Raw genomic sequence first — 22,009 nt, 5'->3', positions numbered from 1 at the left:
AAAATGTTTGTGGCATAAAGTTGAATCTGTTGGAAACTGATTATGTTCCAGCAAAGATCTGACGGGCCAATCATATCATTTGAGGGCGGGGCTTAACGCGGTGATAGACAGAAGGATGAACAGTAGTCATGGACGTCACCTGAGAGACGTGGAGTTGGTATTACAACATTATATTTAGGTGTCTCATTTTGTTCAGAATAAACGAAGCGCCACATTTTAAAAGCAAACAGGAGGTGGTCAGGGTGGATGGTGGGTGCATGAAGCACCCAGACTACAGCTTATGTTTGTGAAAAGATAAGTACATGTTTACAACATACAGTCTCTGACTGGCTGCAGGACTCTCTGGTTGATGAGGAGGTTATTTTTCTCTAGCTAACAGCATCACTTCTTATCAGTGAATCTCAAACACAAAAGACTGAGATGAATCGTGCGAAGAGTCGAGCATCACTGGCCTCTTAAACAGGAAGCGCCGCTGGCCTTTAGAAACCTCTGGAATAGAAAAATCCACCTTGTCGAGTCAGCAGTCTCTCCGATGCCCCGCTGTGTCCTCTCCCGTCCTTCAAACACCACTCGTGGGTCTGCATCTTTGCCGACGATTTGGCTCCAGTAACGTGTTAAATGTTACCGGGTGAACCCTCCCCACTATCATCCCTATTTCCAAGCTAAAGCGACACCCTGCAGGCCAACAGCCACCAGCCTCAGGTAAAAACCCTTCGGCACAAGGAACGAGCTTCTTAACGTCGGTGCAGGTGATGAAGCAGGTGTCGATTTATTATTCAAAGGCAGCTGCAAACAATCAAGATATAATTAAAGGATCACAAAGGAAACGCAACTTTGCACTCGACTTAATCTCTGATGCAGATTCACTCTTCTTCATCTTAAGCTGATCAGCAGCACAAGGCAACAACTACACACTGTCCAGTCATTAGTCTGAGCTCCATCACAGTCCTGATATCTAACGTCTGGTGATTGTTGTCACGTGGTGTTCGTTGTGTTGCTGCTGTCTGATGATGTCACTGAAGGTCTGAGTGTTTCCTCCAGTTTCTGGTTTATCTACAGACAAGTTTTCAGCTACGTTAGTGTTTGTGTTCACAGGTCTCGTCCTGTCACAGGCTTCAGTGAATCTGCCACGACAACAACTGAATAAGAAGCTGGTTTTACTTCAACAATCACAGGATATGCAGATTTATTCCTTGATACTAGAGATAAACGCTCCTGGAATTTGCATGTAATTGGTTTAATTAGTTTTATGCTTATCAATAAATATCCTGTAGTGGTCATTTAAAAAAAAAGAAACATTTTTATAGTCAGCTCATCATTTTTACCTTTGTCTCATGGTTGTTAATGAAGCAGGACGTCTCACATGGCCCAGGAACAGGTGAACCACATTTCAAACTCCTGACTTCATTCTTTTTTAAGGAGCTATTTGTTAAAGATTCACAAATATTGTGGAGATTTTGGAGACTTTGTATATGAGTCGCTCTGTGATGACTTTTTTCCTTTTGAGATGTTAAATAAAAGACAATTACAGCAATTGACCATGTATTTTTGTACAATATATTCTGATGAGAAGCAACGTTTATTTATAACGTTAGAGTTCTAGTGTTAATGAAAAGATTGTTCCAGAAATGCCGTCAAGACACAATTAACAGAATGAGATATTTAGAGTTAATATCATCTTTTGTTTCTTTTCTTTCTCATAGAAGAAGAGTTGCCTCCGTTCATACACCAGAAATATACAAGAGGGTTACCTAGGCAACCAGAGCCCGACCCGTCCAACTTTCAGCAACGAGAGATGGTTTGATTCCGAGTCAAATATCGATTTATATGTGGAAAGTTTTTTAAACTCCAGGAGGTGATCGGGGTGGATGGTGGGCGCAAAAAGATCCAGAATAAAATAATGGTGAAAACATAAATGTCTCTAAACAGTCACGCGTTTTTATATGTGTTGAAACGCGTGATGGATGTTGCAGGTGTTTTGTCACAAACCAAAGCACCGGACGGGTCGTTAGGAGTCATGTGGTGAAGCTGATGAGAAATGTGGATCGTGATAATTAAACGTGTCAGATGCATGAGAATATATCTGCATCAACTCCTGTTTTTTCTCTGCAAAGCCTCACGGAGAAACAACCAAACCCGTCTGCAAACACAAAGAGCTGCCTTCTCCCTCCTCGCTTCCAAAATACACAAACCCCCCCCACCCCACCATGATCACCACCACCAAAACAACAAAAGAAAAAGAAATGAGCCCTGTGGTGCAGCCAATCACCTGAGGCTTAGTCGTCAGAGATCAGGAAGCACTATAGTGGAGAGCGTCGTATCTCAGGACTCGGAGGAGACCAGTCTCTGAGGGATTGGAAACGATGCTCCATTACAACCATGAGAGAGAAGAGGTGGGGGGTGGGGGGTGGGGGGGGCAGAGGGAGGTGGACGGGGGTAGAAAGGGTAGAAGATGGTTCCTGGTGCAAAATAAAGCATGAATAAATGATGAGAGCTTAGTTCACGCTGGAGCTAAGTGCTCTGTCAGCTGCATGGAGGGTTAGCGGAGAGGAGGTCTGCAATCCGATGCTTCACTCCCACATATTTACTACAAATACCCGAAACTGCAAGAATCTGCAGCAAACAAAACCCAAAACACGCACAAACACAAACACACACACAAACACACAGCGAGCAGCTCAGTCCGGCCAGAGAGGAAGAGCATCTCATGTTGACGGACGTCCTGCAGACATTAAACTTTAACGTTTGATGGCTTCATTCCTAAGACAGAGCAGCTCTACCTCTCTCTCTGTCAGCGTGAAGACATCAAACCGACATTTAACACACGGATCGAGCACAAGAACAGTTCATGTGGAGCCTCCCCAGCGCTCAGCATCAGTACAGAGTGGTCGCATGGTGGAAAATATGTATGTGAATTTTCCTGGTCATCCAGGTCATGGTGCATCCAAAGGACAAACAAACTGTGAGTTCCTTCAGGATATTTCAAGTCTTCATAGACTGTAATGTTGGTTTGGCCACTCGCATGAGAAGAAGAAACATGTTCAGAAAACTCCTCCATCATCCAAATAATGAGCCAGTGATTAAATTCCTGTTCAGTCTGTTGTAGTTTGAGAAGAACCCACATCAGATTAAAACCCAAAAAGAAATTTTAAAAAACAACTACGCAGTGTCTTAAATGCAATTAGGGCCGAGGAGTCAGGAGGATGTTAACATAAAAAGTCTTAATGCACGGGGACTAGAAATGTCCCCTTCAACCACAAACTAATGTTCCTGTGGAGGTTTGCAGAGGAAGCTTTTAAAGCTGGAGCCTGGTTAAATACCGTCTGCTTCAAACCACAGGGCAGCAGCCACTTTCTAAAATGGATCCCAGGGAGGAGAGAGGGCAGTAAACAGCAACACACACCGACAGGAAGCTGCTGGACTGAACATAACCCACAAAACCTGGTTAAGAAGCTGAGTGGGACGGACGTGACGTCCATTTAGGGACTAACAACAAGTCGCCACAACATAAAGCACCAGATCATAGAGGGAAGTCAGAATTAGTCATTAATTAAATGCATTTATTGACCTGGGAAACACGTGTTAGATAAGATCAGACAGAAGAGATGAGAAAATACATAAGAGATGAGACAAGAGATGAGACAAGAGATGGGATGAGGAGAGATGAAAGATGAGGTATGAGATACATGAGATGAGATGAGATGAGATGAGATGAGATGAGATGAGATGAGATGAGATGAGATGAGATGAGATGAGACAGGAGGCACGAGAAATAAGATACAAGAGATGAGAAATGAGATATGAGATTAGATGAGAGGGGAGATACAAGACAAGAGGTGTGAATGATGATCAAAGAAGAGAGATGAGATACAAAAAAACAAGATATGAGAGATGAGATTATATGAGATGGGAAATGAGATGCGACAGGAGGCACGAGAGAAAAGATATAAGACATCAGAGAAGAGATGACAAATGAGAGATAAGTTGAGAGATAGGATGAGGAGAGATAAAAGATGAGGTATGAGATACAAGATACGAGAGATGAGACGAGACGAGACGAGACGAGACGAGAAGGCACGAGAGATAAGATACAAGAGATGAGAAATGAGATATGAGATTAGATGAGAGAAAAGATACAAGACAAGAGGTATGAATGATGATCAAAGATGAGAGATGAGATACGAAAAAAACAAGATATGAGAGATGAGGTTATATGAGATGGGAAATGAGATGCAACAGGAGGTATGAGAGATGAGATACAAGAGATCAGAGAAGAGATGAGACGATAGACAGGATAAGAAATGAAATGTGAGACATGAGATGAATAGAAATGAGAGATGAGATGAGAGATAGGATGAGGAGAGATAAAAGATGAGAAATGAGATATCAGAGATGAGATGAGATGAGATGAGATGAGATGAGATGAGATGAGATGAAAGAAGAGACCAGAGGGGGGGATGAGGGAAGAAACAAGATATGACAGATGAGATTATATGAGATGAGAGATGAGATACAAAAGATCAGATAAGATGAGACGATAGACAGGATGAGAAGAGATGAAAGAGATGAAATATGAGACATGAGATGAATAGAAATGAGAGTCGAGATGAGAGATAGATGCAGAGAAATAAAACATGAGAAATGAGATATGAGAGATCAGAGATTTGTTGAAAAACAAAATAAAGCGAGATGAGCTAAATGAGAAACATGTTGATGGAGGTTGAATAGACACAGATACACATTTGAGATGAGAAGTAACATTTCTGCACAGAATGAAACACTAATGAAGTGATTTTATTGTGATTTATTGATGTGTGTGTATTTGTTGATATTTAGTGATGTTGTGTGTGTTTTACCAGGAGGTTTTATTATTGTATCCAGGTTTAACACTGGTGCTGGTTTGCTGCTGTGTGTTTTCATGGCTTTAATTACGTCTCTTCTTCTCACCAGACTAATTCATGTGAGTTGTTAAAGCGCTGGAAAACGTATCGATCTGATATTTTGGGTGGTTTATGAATCCATCAGCTGCGTCTGTAAACACTGGTGTTTACTCCAGTAATGACTCGAGGTCTGACCACAGACTCCGAGCTTCTGTGTGAACGCTGCGTTCAGGATCTCAGTTAAAAGACGACGACCAGAAAAACAACAGCAAAGAGAGACAAACTCTGCCCCACAGAAATAATGAGGTGATGCACACACACATTCTCCCATCCCCAGGAAATTAGCCTCTAATGTGCACCCAGGAAAACAGCTGCACCGGCTAATTAACTGCACATTCATTGTTAACACAAACTGTGTCAAAGCCTCCTCCAGAACACACACAGGTAAACTGAGCTGCAGCCAGTCGTCCTCCTCCTCGTCCTCCTCCTCCTCCTCCTCCTCCTCGGCTCGGATGAGACCAGGCAGGCCAGAGGAAGATGCTAACGTGGTTAGCTTGGAGCAGCTCAGACGAACCAGCAGCTCGTTAATGACCCTAAACATCCCAGAGGCCGGTGTAATTGCTACAGCGCCTCTGATTGGAGCAGCTGCTCGTCAATCATCAACTAATTAAGCTCTCAACCAAACCTGGAAGAAACAGGACGGTTCAGGAGCGATGATTCGATTCAGAGCTGCAGCACGGTAACGATAACGAGGAAACTTAAACCACACGAGGTGAGATGAGATGAGATGAGATGAGATGAGATGAGATGAGATGAGAGAAACTGACATGAAATGAGACATATGGCATGAAAGTAGCTGAGATGAGAAAATATGAGATGAGCTGAGATGAAACATGAGAATATGAGATTAGAGAAGGTGAGAAATGGAATGAGAGATGAGATATGAAAGATTAGAATGAGAGATGAGATGAGAAAAGATGAGATATGAGATGAAACATGGGAGTTGACAAAATATGAAATGAGGAAGGATGAGATGAGCTGAGAGATGAAATATGAGATTAGATGAGAGACACTGAGATCAGAGGAGATAAAATGTGAGGGGTGAGATGAGATTTACGACATGAAAGAAGATGAGATGAGAGAAGGTGAGATATGAAACGAGAGATGAGAAATTAGACGTGACATGAGACGCTGCAGTCGCCTTTGAACATAAATCTCTGAGATATTGAGTCCTTTCTGGCGCATTTATTAGTTTAAATTTCTGTTATTTTCTGTTTTCTTTCTTCTTCTTCTTTTTTTTTTGCATGGCAACATTCACCTATTTCTGGATTTCCGACACTTCCTGCACACTGGATCGGAAAAAATCTGAGGTGTTCAAATGTTCCCTGAGCAGCTGTTAAAAAAGCTCACGTCGATTTATCGATTTCTGCGGGTGGGACGTTGCTTCTGTAGTTTGACGTCGTCCTCCTGTGTTTGTGTCGCGAATCTGGACACATGATTAGAGACGTTCTTCATCTACGTTCACTAAATACGACCCGAGGCTTCATTTCTATCTCTGTGTCCTGAAAACTGTCCTGAAACTAGACAAACTATAGAGAAATATTCTGCTTGTGCCTTTATTTATTCGAGAATATGAGCCATATTACACATGTGTGAGTTGTTAAAGTCAGTGAAGCTTTGTTTCCTCCTTGTGGCTAAATAAATTAAATTCTATTCTTGGTGGATGTAGATTCTGGTGAAGGTGCAAAGTAAAGGTTGCTAATCAGAAGAGTGAGCGTTTATTTTAACTCCTCGCACATTTTGTCGTCGTTAAAAGGTGAAAAAGTGTAGCCCTGCCCTGTACGAGGTTTATCTGCCATGTTTGAGAGGTAAAGTGCTACTCACAGCACAAATATCTGTCTCGACGACACATCGGAGCGTCGGCCATGAAGACATCTTCTCCTGGTTCATGTCAACAGCTGCTCTTTCAATTAGAATTTAAGTGAAATGTGGAGGAACGGGAGAGAAGACGAGTTATTTTTACCGTCATCTTACAGGAAGTAGACAGTCTGTGAAAATCACTGACACGGCAGATTCAGATGGGAATGAAATTACAGACGGTAATGACTCCCCCCACCTCCTCCACTCTGATCCCTCCTGCAGGGTGTTAACTCCCCCACCTCCCCCCACCTCCCCCCGTCCACCCCCGATCCCCGAACAGACGAGGAGACCACACAGGATCAGAGACGTGGCTGAGGGTTGGTGCTGCAGTGGAGAAAGGGATTGTGGGATTGGAGGAAGGTGGTTGTGGTGGGGGGGGCCTTTACAAAGGCCAGCTCTGCTTTCTCCTCCCGGTAAGATCATCCTCCTCAGGGTCTGACGGCTCCACCTGCCCCCATCGATCCGTGTCTGGGTGATATCACATTAACCCGTCAGCTCTCAGCCGCAGCGTTGGAAGAACTCGAGGCCGCGATGTGTAAATGTGAAGTCGCTCTGATCTGGAATATGTAACCTTCTGGTGGAGCGAAGCCTCCGGAGCCTCAGACGTATCTACCGGACACAAGCTCAGGGGTCTACGGTGACAACGGGGCTCCCAACCCGAGTCCATCACTACTGAGGAGATTTAAAACCACCACAAGACAATAACAACATCATAAATGATACAAAAATTCACGGGCTACGTCGCTGTGACGTCACGATGTTAGCTGGAGGCTAAACAGAGAGAAGCTGGAGGAACATGTCGTTTTGCTGCATTTTAGGCTCCAACAATCAAAAGCCACTGTCAGTCATAGACGACTGCAGGTGATTAAAAAGAAAGGATTGAAGTGAGACAATCAGCAACAACGATAATCATTATTGTTAGCTAGCTTGCTAGCTTGCTAGCTAACTCAACATTGGTTGTATGTTTCAGGGGGTGTCCAAGCAGAAGTTGTATTTACTGCTTTCCCCTCCACAGTGGTTCCACTTACTTCTTGTAATGTCTTTGTAGGAGAAGCTTCACTTGATAAAGACAGACCAGACTTTGTCCCATCTGTGTCCTTTGGTCAAATCGTCCATCCAGTGCGTGAGAGTGTAGTGGTCGATGAATATAGTCCCATCAGTCAGAGTCATGCTCTCTGGGAGTGACAGTATTAGTATATTCTCTAAAATATACATTTTCCTCGTCCATTTTTGCTTGAAATATACTAAACGCCATTTACAGGTTATAGTGTTTGAGATGTTTTGCCTCCAGTTAAGCTCCGCCCCTCAAAAAACATCACTCTGTTTGCAAACTGTGAAGGAGTCTATAGATATTTGGTCATAAACCAAACTACAGGTTCTTCTGTTTTAATGGTGGTTGGCTGGTGTCAAAGCTGCTAAAATCCCAGAAAAGGAAGAAGATGTCAAGTCTCCAGTGTGGAGATTCAACATTTAAACATTTAACACACAACGAAAGAACCGAACTAGACTGAAAAGAGCAGAATGAAACCAGAGTATCTGCAAACTGACCATGATAAGATACTAAAGGATTGTAAAAAGGTGTAAAACTGCTAGAAAAAGCAAAAAAACCTCCACAAAGACACTAAATGAAGAATAAAAAGGCAAATCTGAGTTCATGCACCAAATTTACACCAACATTTTAACCAGTTCTACCGAGATCATGATGAGTTTTCGAGAAAAGTCCCTTTAAAGCTTAAAGCCTCCAAACACACTCGCACATCTCGCCTCCGTGTAGAAACGTCAGAGGTCGTCACAGAAATATTTCACCTCCTGCAGTGAATTAGAAAATGGCAGCTTTACAGCGACTGACTCATCCCGGAAGATTAAAGCTTTCTGCAGCTCAGCATCACGGAAATAAAACCTGAAGGCGTCATTCTTTAGAACCTGTAGCCCCGAGGAGACACTGGCGCTTCAGACATGGTTCCCTCAGGAAAACAAAAAGACAAAAAATCACCAGAAAGAGATGAAAAAAAGATACAAAAACGACTAAAATTATTTAAAAACACCTAAAATTACAGAAAAGAACCAACAGACGCAAAAAAGAACCAGAGTAAGGTGTAAAATTACAACAAAGATATGAAATGATTGTAGGAAATATGTAAAAAAAATCAGGGAGATGCACAAAATATTCACAAATATGCAAATGACTAAAAAGCTTCATGCAGCGAAGATGAAAGGAGTCAGAAAAAAGACCAGAAACTATTGTGGTAATGATGGAAAAAAGAGACACAGAGCGAAACCAAAGTGACGAAAAACAACCAGGAGACATTTAAACACCAGAGGAACAGAAATCTACAGAAAAGAGACACTATACGACTAGAATGTGGCAAAACTGACAACACAGACACAAAATGGACGGAAAAAGATGAAAGAGACGCACAAAACATGGAAAATTACTAAGAAGACACCAGGAAGGAACAGAGCACACGCATGTAGGAACCATGAACCAGGAACCAGGAACCATGGAGAACTGTGTGTGGACAGATGTGTCCATGTCATTTTCTACTGGTTCCAATGATGAAAGTCATTATAGGATTCAACCAACGCATTTATTCAAAAGGCGATTTTTTTTTATCTGTGTTCTGACTTTGATTCCTCCAGAACAAAACCTCTTAGAGAGATTCTGACCTTTATGATAGAAACTTCAGAGTTTCTCTTTTAAAAGAGACCAAGACCATGAATGAGCTCCAACATGAACAACCTTCACTTACTTTGATTCTAAACAGACGTTTTGTTCTTTTGTTTGTTTTTTTACAGAAAGGCTGAAATGATAAGAGGCTAAAAAGAGGAGCACAGGCTGGTAATGTGGAATAAGTCTATGTGCAGTAATACCTTATGAACATCTGGATCTTGGGTTTTTCTCCTTTCTACCTCCATCTATGAAGGAATTCCCAGTCCAGACACCTTTAGGTCCCGTCTGAAGGCTCAGATCAACCCAGACCTGTTACCATGGAACCATAGTCGGACAGTAGGAGCCTGATGTCGGGCTAACGAGGCTAAGAGCTACAGGTCTGGGTATATGTGCAATCACAGGTTATATACAGTACAGTCTGGGTCTCGGGTTTTTCTCCTTTCTGTGTTGGTCACTAATGAATGGATCCATTTGTTCTCCTTGTATATGTTTATCCCTCTAAAATAGTTGTCCCAGGATATTTTCTACATTTTCTTCTAAGTATTTGTTTCTCATGTGTTTTTATGAATCTGCCTCATAGCGACAACAGGTGGAAATGAGCCTCGGCCACAATCTGACATATTTATAACGTTCATTAACATGTTCGGTCCCTAATTTAAATAATAATCACAATAAGACACAAAATGACGCCAACAACCAAAGGAGACACTTCAGTGAGGCGTGAGACTTAGTGGAGGTCTAGTCTGGACCAGGTCCTTTAGTGGAGGTCTAGTCTGGACCAGGTCCTTTAGCGGAGGTCTAGTCTGGACCAGGTCTAGTCTGGACCAGGTCCTTTAGTGGAGGTCTAGTCTGGACCAGGTCTAGTCTGGACAAGGTCTAGTCTGGACCAGGTCCTTTAGCGGAGGTCTAGTCTGGACCAGGTCTAGTCTGGACCAGGTCCTTTAGTGGAGGTCTAGTCTGGACCAGGTCCTTTAGCGGAGGTCTAGTCTGGACCAGGTCTAGTCTGGACCAGGTCCTTTAGTGGAGGTCTGGTCTGGACCAGGTCTAGTCTGGACCAGGTCCTTTAGTGGAGGTCTAGTCTGGACCAGGTCTAGTCTGGACCAGGTCCTTTAGCGGAGGTCAAGTCTGGACCAGGTCCTTTAGTGGAGGTCTAGCCTGGACCAGGTCTACTCTGGACCAGGTCTAGTCTGGACCAGGTCCTTTAATGCGGCTCAGGTCGTGATGACGTTAAGATGATGAGTTGTGCGTTTGTCCTGGAGACGACCCAACGTGTGACATCATCACCTTAAAGAGTCGAACCCAGAGAGGATCATAACAATAAAACGGTGACTAATGCTTCCTCCTCCGTGAGACTCGTCTCCGGGCCGTGAACCTACGCCGGTCGCCACGGAGACGCAGGAAATTATCGTTAGCCACCTGCTAAACTGCAGCTGCTACGACAAATCAGTTTAATCGGAGCTGGTCTGACCGGACTCCTCTCGTCTTCCTGACGTTTATTTCTGCAACGTCACCACTTCAAAAAGTTTCAACAAAGTTTGAGACTCACGGTCCAAAAATAGACGATGGTACGACTTCACGCTGGGGCTCATCTGCAGGCACCAGCCGGCCGTGAACAGTCCCTGTGTTCACACTCCATCGTTTAACATCAGCAGCAGATACACAAAACACAAAGAGACGCAAAACCACCACAAAAAGACACAAAAACACAAAGAGACGCGAAACCACCACAAAAAGACACAAAAAACACAAAGAGACACAAACGTACTAGAAACACAACAACAAACAGACACAGAGCCACATCTCAGAGACACAACACAACCAATAAGAGATGCAAAGCAACCACAAACAGACACAAAACATCCTCAAAGAAACACAACAACAAAAAAACACAAAATGACCTCACAAAGACGCAACCGCACACGACTATCAAGACATGTAAAACAACCACAAAGAGACACAAAATAACACAACAGAAAGATGTACACCACTCACCAAAAGACACAAACAATGCAAAACAACCATAAAGACACAACATAACATCCTCGAAGCAACAAAGAGACGCAAAACAACAAAAGCAGGGGCAAAACCACGTCTCTGAGACACAACACAACCAATAAGAGATGCATAACAACCACAAGACGCAAAATGACTTCATAGAGACGCAACACCACACAACTATCGAGACACAACAACCACAAAATGACAACAGCAACATGTAAGCCACTCACAAATAATACAAAAAGACAGAACAATCTTTTAACTGTTCACAACAAGACACAAAACAACCTAAACCAGAAATAAGATGACACACAACACGGAGACACAAAAACAACCACAAAAAGATGCAAGACGATGCAGAGACAGGGATGACCATAAAGTGACACAAAACTACAAAAAAAAAAAAAAAACACACACACAAAAAGAGACTGTGAAAAGAAACAAAATGACAAAAAAAGATATAAACCAACAGCAAAGAGACACACAACACAGAGTCCACACACACGGGTCTTGCTGTTGTGTTGCTTCGTTAGGTCTCACTTTTCACTCCAGATCAGTTTGATCCAGAGCTGGTTTCCTCCCATCGCCTGCTTCATCTGGGCAGGTGTGAAAGATCAACACTAACGGCTAACAGCTAATGGCTAAAGGCTAACGGCTAACAGCTAACGGCTAACAGCTAACGGCTAACCTCCAGTCTAGAAAAGCCTCCACTTGTATTTAGTGAAGGATCCATGTAGCTTCAGTTTACACATCAGTTAACGGTTATTGGTCCATGTGCATTTGATACATAAAGAAAAGAAACACAAACCCCCAAAGAGCTAACGGCTACCAGCTAACAGCTACTAGCAAACAGCTACCAGCTACTAGCAAACAGCTAACAGCTAACAGCTAACAGCTACCAGCTAAAAGCTACTAGCTACACGAATACACTGCACGAATTTCAACCCGACTCAAATGAGCCGACAGTCGTCCTGGGCTACGTGTACATGGTGCTATTAGTGTCCAACGTGTCCTAAATGAAAGTGTACTGCAAACAAAACTAACTTATTTGTTCCAACTAACAAACAAAGAGTTCCAACCACTGACACGGTCAGAGAAACGTGTTTTCATCCCAATTAAAGTGACTCTCCCCATGACCTGTAGGGCACCACGACAAAACAAACCCACCAAAATAAAAGCCCAGACCTGGCTCCTACAGGGTGAAAGAAACAAAGCGTCAACCTGCTAATTTACACCATGACTCCATAACGTCAGTCTCCCTGTTTGTCTCCCTGAGGCTGATCCTGAACGGGTGGAGGAGGTTTTTATCCATTTGATGAAACAATCAAATGAGTTGTTACATGACTGAAAACAGAAGCTCAGAGGTGAAATAACTCTACGTCAGGTTTGGGAAATCACAGTGAAAACGTCCTTAGAAGCTCATCAAAGAGCCTCCAACAGGACTCGGGTTAAAACCCAGCGGCTGCTGCTCGTCCATCAACGTCTCAGCGTTCAGCTCTTTGTCTTAAACCAGAGGGACGTGATGGAATGAAAGACGGAGGACGAATAAACTGGAAACAGCCACAGATGAACGTTTGCATCAGATGGATTTATTCCACGACCACAACCACAGAGCCACCAGGAAACCAGAGGATGAACCACTCATCTACAACCCAGACGTCCTCACTGGATCCATCCAGCCTCTCGACTGAACTCCTTCACATTCAGGAAGTAAGTGATGAGAAAAAAAGTAAATCTGTGCATCACTCGGGCGAATCATTTATTCAGGTTTTGGTCAAAGGTACGAGCGTCCATGAAGTGTGACTGAGTGAAACCTGGAAAGACGTCAGGAAGCTGCAGATCAGACCAACAATGTGTTTAATGCGACTGATTCACAGCAGCAACAGAAACAGCATCAAGGATCAACGCTGATCTGCCTCCGAAAAATCCTCCGACATCTCTCTGCTCCGTGTCGCTATGGCAACCAGCATCCAGGTACCCCGGCATCAACAGTTTGAGACCAACTCCAGAGGGCGTCGCCACGGAGACTCTTTAACATCAGCGAGTAAATAAACAGGAGTGAATCAGCGCTGAGTCACGACTGCAGCTCTTTAACCCTCAGACCTCGTTTTACAGTCGCTTCCAGTAACGAACAAAAGTGTCAAAAACGCCCTGAAGACAGCGCCTGTTCATGTGTGTGTTCATTTGTGTGTGTGTATGTGTGTGTGTGTGTGATGGCATCAAAAAATATTCTTAAAAAAAACTCCAAAATCTTTAAATATTTTCAATAATCTAAATGCAAATTGGATTATTAGATGATTAGTAGTAACATCGATTTTAATGAATTGTTTTTTTTTGTTTGTTTGTTTTTTTGTCCAAAGTTGTTACGTTGTTGTCATTAAGGGACAAATTTTACTTTTTTTTTTTTTTTTTTTTTTTACATAAATCCTTAAATCACTCCAGTTCTTATCATAAATACCATTAAAATACGTTGGATTGATTTCTGAGTTTTAGCTTTTATATGTCAACGTTTGTGATGGCATCAAAAACTTTTTGAGGAAAAAAAACAAAAATTGAAATATTTTCAGTAATGATATGTAAATTATTTATTGTTATTGTTTTCTTGGGGGAACTATTTGAGCCTTGGACATGTCAGTGATTAGTAGTGACAATGATTTTGATAGATTTTTTTTTTCTAGTGCCCAGTTTTCCAAAAATTGTCACGTTGTTTCCATTAAGGGTCAAATTTTTTTTCTTTTCATTTATTTTGATGGATTTTTTTTAACAGATTTTTTCACATTGACTCTGATTCACTGTGTCTTAACAGCAACAACGTAACAATTTAGATTTAAAAATGGATTATTATGGGATTTGAGTTTGAAATATGAAAATTTGCAAAAAAATAAAATAAAATAAAAATACACACCTTCGCCAAATATGACAAAAAACAAAACTACCGCTAAGTTATCAAAAAATATAAGCTAGAAATAAACACCAAGAAACACAAAGAAAATAACTGCATCATCTGAAAAGTTCAATTTTAAACTAATTCAACGTCTCTCAGACGACGACCGTTAACTCTTCTGTTTCAGCACCACATAAACCTTCATCTAATCCTAAAGATAAAACTCAGATCAGGACTAAACCAAAATAAAAGCATTAAACGTGTCAGAAAACGATTGTTCAAACATCTGGGGAGAATAAAACCCTGAGAGCGACGCAGCTTAAATCATCCTCAGGATTTCTACCAAACAACAAAACAAACACCTGTGACCTCTCATTTCCTGTACAGGTACAAATGTTATCGCCATCTAGAGGCCAACACTACAAACACCATTCAGATAAATGGTGTAAACATAAAAACTGAACATAAAACTCTGAACAGCAGATTAAATGTCTCCTCCAGCAGCAGCAAAGCATTCGGCTACAGTGAAGATATAGAAGCTGCTCCTTTATTACATTTAAATGTGATCGTGAGCTGCGTGAACTGGACCCGGCTGATAATAGGAAGAAGCTCTAGATCTAGACCCACTCATCCGGGTTATCAGCCAAACATCCAGCCTGGAAACAGCTAAAGACGACACAGACACCAGACGTTTAAAGAAGGTCTTTCACACTGAAAAGATGATTTAACTCTGAATCCTGCGACAATGAGGAGCAGATTATTTAACCAGTTAAAGGAGGCGTGTTCTGCTTTGGTCCTGGACGTTCATGACTTTTATAAAGTTAAAGTCTGGGAGGAGAAACATGTTCATCTCCATCATTCACAGCCTGTTCTAGCTGCACTCACAAGAAGAACCTGCTGGATCTGTAGAAGGTTCTGATATAAGTAGAGACCGAACGTTGGACAGAATAGGACAGTACCAGGTGACCAGGTGACCACACGTCCTCTTTATGAGACATAAAAATGTGTCAAACTTTGAAACAATTTCAAACGCCCTCAGATCATAACTGCATTTAAAAGGCTGATTCTGGTTAGAACTGTTCTCAAACGTTCCTCTGTTCCTCTGACATGAGTCAGTGTTTCCTCCTCTTCTCGTGTCTTTATGTCTCTTTATCGCCGTCCGTCCATCTGTCTCTGCTCTTTAATCCCGTCCCACTTGCCTTCTCCTTCCCATTGTTGCCTGTGCATCAGGATCCGCGGGGTGAGGAGCGTGAGTAATGCCTCCCCATGCCGTCAACACAAGCCGCCGAAGGGCCCTTGAGCAACGCACTTAAAGCCGAGCAGATGTTCAAAGCGGCGGCTGCATCTGTGATGGAAATTATTGCTTTGCTGCCATGTTTCATTTAATGCTTCGCTGTCTGAGAGTTGTTATTGGAACGGAAACATCAAGATGAATCACGAGGAGATGAAACGAGGAGACGAAGCGAAAAATGTTGCAGCTGAACGCACCACAAAGAACTACGGCCAATGAGCAGCTACCGACACCTGAGAGGAAATTACTTTATATACCAACAGGTGGCAGCACACGTCACTCAGAAGAGGAACCAAGGAGGCTAGGAAGAGGCTACTATTAGCTGGGACGCTATGAAGAGCTGCTGTTAGCTGGGAGGCCTGGAAGAGTTAATGTTAGCTGAGAGGCTAGGAAGAGTTAATGATAGCTGAGAGGCTAGGAAGAGCTGCTGTTAGCTGGGAGGCTAGAAAGCTGGAACACGCAACTGTTAGCTGGGAGGCTAGGAAGCTGGAACACGCAACTGTTAGCTGGGAGGCTAGGAAGCTGGAACACGCGACTGTTAGCTGGGAGGCTAGGAACAGCTTTGATTGGCTGCGAAGCTATCACACGCTAGTAGCTGGGAGGCTAGGAAGGTGGGACACGTTACTATGAGCTGGTAGGCAGGGAAACCAGGAAGAGCTGCTGTTAGCTGTGAGGCTATAAGGCTAGGACCAGCTACCATTAGCTGGGAGGCTAGAAAGAGCTACTATTAGCTGGGAGGCAAGGAAGATTTTAACTGGGAGGCTAGGAAGCTAGGGCACACTACTGTTAGCTTAGAGGCTAGGAAGCGCAACTATTAGCAGAGAGGCTAGGAACAGCTTTGATTAGCTGCGAAGCTATGAGACGCTACTATTAGCTGAGAGGCCTGGAAGATTCTGACCGGGAGGCTCGGAAGCACTGCCATTCTGAGTCTGGTAACTGTTTTCGGTTTCATTTAAAATAAAACATCTGCATCATCCACCGTTAATGTTCTGTCACCACATGATCTGATTTTACAGAAGTAGAATCAGCTTCTAAACAGAGAGACTCCAGAAACAGTTTCCTCGCTGTGGGGGGAGAAGTTCTCTCTTCTTTCATCACTTCCTGGTTTGTACCAGAGCATTAACTGTACATTAAGAGGAATCAGTTTTGATACACATCACGTAGAGATACGAACAACAAACACACCAGTGATGATCTGAGTTTACACCAGGTCTCCTGACCTTAGAGCTCTGGGTTCAGACTTTACCCAGGCCTCCCCCCTCCCTCCCTCCCTCTCGAGTCGAGTCGAGTTGAGTTTCCACGTGTGACTGACACCCGGGCCGCCCATATGGAGCGGCCATATTGGAAAGAGGCCCGTGTGGCGTCGCGGGGAGAAAAAAGACGCGCAAAAGTGTGGACGTGAGTCAGTCTGGTCCTGACGAGTGTTTTCATGGAGAGGAGAGAGGAGAGAACGTAAACTGTGGGAGGAATCTGACGAGTTCAGACTGTGAGGAGACGAACAAAAAGGTACGAGACGTTCAACTCAACACGCTCTGATCAGACACAAAAAAACATCTGCAATTATATCACATCAGCAGGAAGAAACGTTATTAAACTACGTCGACCTGGACTCAGATCAGCAACTTTTTAACCCTCCCATTATTTATCTTTTTACGTTTGACATCATTGTTTGGACCAATTTAATAGGAACATAACATATGATCCTATTCCTGATCATAGTAAAAAACAAGATTCAGGACTAAACGTGTGGAACCAGTTTATGGAACAAAAGAAACCAAAGAACTCAAATAAAAAATGATATTTAAAGCCAGAACGTTAAAAAATATAATGAAACTAATGAAGTCGTGACATTTAAACAAACACTTGTTGTTGGAAAAAGGCAAAAAAAATGAAATTGCTAAGGTCCGATTGACACTAATGAAACAAAGTGTTGATGGAGCTTCACTGTAGATTAATTCTCATCTTATTTTCAACATAGAGTGGAATTTAAAATAAATAAATAAATAAAATGATGTGAACTACAGGAGCTGTTATTGTCAGAGCAGCTGATCTCATGAGTTTTTGCTGCTGAAACTAAAACCAGAGACTGAAGCAACAGCAGCTTCAGGCAGATACACAAAAATAATATATATATATATACACACAACCAGCCAATCAGAGCCCAGAGTTCACCACAACACAACCTATGACACACACACACACACACACACACAGACACACACACAGACACGCAGTGATCAATGGAACAAGCCGCTGGTTAATTCCTCAGTCGATGGACAGAAATAAATTCTATTGGTCGATGATGATTCGTCTTCATCAAACTCAACATGTGGTCACATCCACTAAAGTCCAGGAGGACTTCCATCAACCTGGACCCGGACCCGGACCCGGACCTGGACCCGGACCTGGACTACTACTACTGCTGCTGCCTTCACGAACCTTCAAAGTTCTGGAAAGACCAGAACCAGAACCAGAACCAGAGAGTGTGAGGCGGTGACATCCAGGAGAAAATCAGCTCCATTAAAATAAACGGGTTCCACATCAGAGCAGCTTCATTAGCTCTGGAACCAGAACCAGAACCGGAACCAGAACCGGAGCCGGGTGTACTCACACGAAGGCGTGGTAGAGCAGCGCCCATCCTCTCGGCCTCTCCAGCGCGTCGTACAGCAGGTTCTGGATCCTCCTCTTGCGGATGTTATTCCTCTTGCTGGGCCGGGTGTAGTTCAGGGGGGTCTTGGCCAGGAGCCCGATGCCGATGCCCTGGGAGCCCCGCTTGTAGTCGTCCCGGCCCGAGGCCACCAGGAGCAGGGCGCCATCCTTGTCCGCCCCCCCGGCGCTTTGGTCCAGCAAGTCCCCGGGAGGAGGAGCGCCCGACGACGGCTTCTTCTGCTCCTCCGAGCCGCTAGCGACGGTCCTGGAGCGGAGCCCCATGGTCAGTGGTGGATGCCCGGCGTGGGCAGCATGCCATGGTCCGGGCGCTGGATCCGGAGACTCGGAGACTCACCCCCCCGCCCTCCCTCCCTCCTCAACCGCGGGTCATTTGAGGATGTGGTCTCCGGCGCGAAGGGAGGTGCTCAGCAGTCTGACTGGAGACAAGGAGGGAGGAGAGGAGAGGAGAGGAGAGGAGAGGAGAGGAGAGGAGAGAGGAGAGGAGGAGGAGAATTATAAAATCTGGTGTTTATCTGGTGCGTTTTGGGCGCAGCGAGAAAAATCCGACATTTAAAACTGTGCGTAAAAAGAAAAAAAAAACACGCCCCGATCAGAGACGTGAACCCAGAGACCCCCCCCCCCCCCCTCATTAAAAAAAAAATAAAAACAAAGTAGAGAAACTCTCTTTACATATGAATATAAAGAAATAACAATACTGTAGAATAAACACCTGATATCAGGCCTGTCAATCAAACCATCCACATCACACACACCTCAACGCACGAGACAAAGAGCTGCGTCCACACACACACACACACACACACACACAGCGACACAAACTAACACACACCGACACACACACCGACACGCACACAAGCCGCGGAGGACCGGAGGACAACAGCGGGTCTCACCAGCAGCGGATCCCGGGCATGGCTCGTGTCTCCGGGGCTTCCAGCCTCCATCCACCCGCAGAGGAAGCGGCGCCGAGGCGGAGGAGGAGGAAGAAGAAGAAGAAGAAGAAGAAGAGGAGGAGAAGGAGGAGGAAGAGGAGGAGGAAGGAGGAGGAGGAGGAGGTGGAGGGTGGAGACGGAGGATGTGGAGCAGAGATGCTGCGTGAAGGAGGTCGATACTGAAACTGAAGCGGAGGAGAAGAAACGGAGAGAGAGGGAGGGAGGGGGGAGGGGGAGGGAGGGGGGGTCTGATCGGCAGGAACGCGGAGGCGACGTGCGCGCTCACTCACACATGCATGAGTGAGCGTGCATGCGCATAAAGAGATGGTTTCACCTGGACGCGTTGAGGTGGAGGGGAGGGCTTCACGTGTACGCGCACTGTGGGACGGTGCACGTGGTGGTGAGTTTGGTGTTTGTTTGTTAATTAGAGATTAATTAATTATCGTTAATCAAGTCTCTACTGCGTCTTTGTTCACGTTGTGTCTCTGGGGACGTTTTGTGTCTTTTTGTTGTTGTTTTGTATCTATTTGTGTTTATTTCTTATCCCCACGGTGTTATTCAGTGCGTCTTCCTTTTGTGTTATGGCTCTGTTATAGTTTTGTGTCTCTTAGGAGAAGCTTTGTATCTGTTCGCTGTAGTTTTGTGTCCGTTTGTTGTAGTTTTGTGTCTATTTGTTGTAGTTTTGTGTCCGTTTCTTGTAGTTTTGTGTCTATTTGTTGTAGTTTTGTGTCCGTTTGTTGTGGTTTTGTATCTGTTTGTTGTAGTTTTGTGTCTTTGTTTGTCTCTTTGTGGTGATGTTGTGTGTCTGTGCAGTCCATCACTAGTTAGTCTTTGTGCATGTTGTGTCTGTATATTAAGTCCTTCACTGTGAACGTTGTGTCTTTTTGTCGTCATGTCTCATATCTCTGAGGTCTTTTGCGTGTCTTTGTCAGTTTTGTAACTCTCTAATCGTCTTTGTGTCTTTTGCGTGTCTTTGTGTGTCTTTATTGTCGTCTCTCTGAGGCCGTTTTGTGTTGAAGTCACGTGCTCGGACACAAACTCACAAACCTTCAATAAAAACTCAATAAAGTCATATAAATAAAGAGTTCCTGTCCAGAGACGAGTCGTGTCCAGGAAGACGTCCTCTGTCCCAGCTCAGCTAACAGGACGGACTCTTCATGTCCTCTTCGGCAAACTGAGGAGGGACAAGACGGTCCACTGGTCCTCTGGTGCTTTTTTTGTGTCTCTTTGTTGTAGTTTCATGTTGTGTCTCTCTGTTGTTTGACATATAGATGCTAATTGTGTTTAAAGGACCAGTGTGATGATTTAGAGCCACCTAGTGGCGAAGTCAAAGATTACAAATAATTAAACAACATCACCACTAGCTTAAATCATCACACACATAATGTCCTCAGAGACAGAGACATGGACACGAAGAAACTATTCTGATTAAAATGTAAGACTCTAAATTAAAAGTCCTCGTCTCACCACCAGCAGCTGTCCCCCGTCCCCCGTCCCCTGTCCCCCGTCCTCCTCCGTCCCCCCAGGTTGTCCAGTGTCATGAACCCGTCACCCGTCAGTCATGACTGAGGATTCTTCTGCAGCCTCTCCTTCAACTTTTACGTCCTGAGTGCTGTGGTTGCTGTCCAGAGTCCACTGAGACCTCCAGAGTGGACTTGGATCCGCTCCATCCCACCTCCGTCCTCCCCCGTCCTCCCCCCGTCCTCCCCCGTCCTCCAGGAGAGTGTCTCTCAAAGACCATCACTCCAAAAGAAAAATGTCTCCAAAACTCCTCTTCAGGACTGAATCCGTCTTCGTGACCTAATGAAACAACGTCCCAAAGGTGATAACTCAGCTGGAGGGAGGATGTAACTGTGCTGCTGTCAAACTGGGGGTTGACAAAATAATAGGAACACGTGTCAAACAAAACGTTCAATACCAGAAACCTTCATGAAGACGAGACTTAGAGCAGGACATCAGAAGACAGACAGTTAGCTTTATTTTTCTGATCATTTGCAGTATTTAAAGATCTATCTATATTTTACCAACCATGTTTTCACTAGTGTCCCTAATGAACTGGCGAGTGTGATGCATTTAGCAGCTAAAAGACAAACAGACGTGTGTGTGTTCACTTTTTAATTTAAACTTTGCAGGGAAAACATCTTGACTTCATCTTAGCTCCAAACTCAAGAGCGCTGCCTTTTCTCAGTTCTGATTATGAAAATAAGCAACACTGAGCTGATTTGTGGCTACAGCCGATGCACGTTTGTTGTTTTATTGTTTTGTTTTGGGAGGGGGGGGGGGTATTTACAGCAGCAAGAGGCTGTAAATCACAACTGATGAAACGAAGGAGCTGCTTCATTACTCAGAAACACACTGGAGGACGTGAAAAATTAATGTTTGAACAGGATTTAATTTAGTGCTCAACACGTAGTTGTTGGTGTGATATCGAAACGATCAGCTGGTACAAACGTATACGATCTGCACCTGACAGGAAATAACTCTTTACACCAACAGGTGGCACTAGTCATTGTTCAAAAGACGAAAAAGTTACTATTAGCTGAGTGGCTAGGAAGGGCTACTATTCACTGAGAGGGTAGGGAGCTAGGATTAGCAGCTATCAGCTGGAATGCTAGGAAGGGCTACTGTTAGCTGAGAGGCTAAGAAGAGCTACTATTAGCTATGAAGCTAGGAAGAGCTACTATTAGCTGAGAGGCTAGGAAGCGCTACTATTAGCTTGGAGGCTAGGAAGAGCTACTATTAGCTGGGAGGCAAGGAATGCTGCTA

At 43.9% G+C, this 22,009-nt stretch overlaps 1 protein-coding gene across 1 annotated transcript in view; it reads right to left on the bottom strand.

The window, feature by feature from the left end:
- kcnq3 (potassium voltage-gated channel, KQT-like subfamily, member 3) overlaps nt 1-19,401 on the bottom strand; it is an 80,416-nt gene extending 61,015 nt beyond the window's left edge. Inside the window, exons 1-2 of the mRNA XM_047589830.1 lie at nt 19,205-19,401; nt 18,256-18,730 (exon numbers count right to left, since the gene is read on the bottom strand). Coding sequence (XP_047445786.1) covers nt 18,256-18,575 — 320 coding nt within the window. The 5' untranslated portion in view covers nt 18,576-18,730; nt 19,205-19,401. The remainder of the gene's footprint in view (nt 1-18,255; nt 18,731-19,204) is intronic.
- Nucleotides 19,402-22,009: the final 2,608 nt, after the last annotated feature.

The sequence above is a fragment of the Mugil cephalus genome, chromosome 7 (genome assembly GCF_022458985.1).
Source record: "Mugil cephalus isolate CIBA_MC_2020 chromosome 7, CIBA_Mcephalus_1.1, whole genome shotgun sequence".
Taxonomy (NCBI): domain Eukaryota; kingdom Metazoa; phylum Chordata; class Actinopteri; order Mugiliformes; family Mugilidae; genus Mugil; species Mugil cephalus.
The sequence above is the reverse complement of the archived record's forward strand: the minus strand, read 5'-3'. Positions and strand labels throughout refer to the sequence as shown.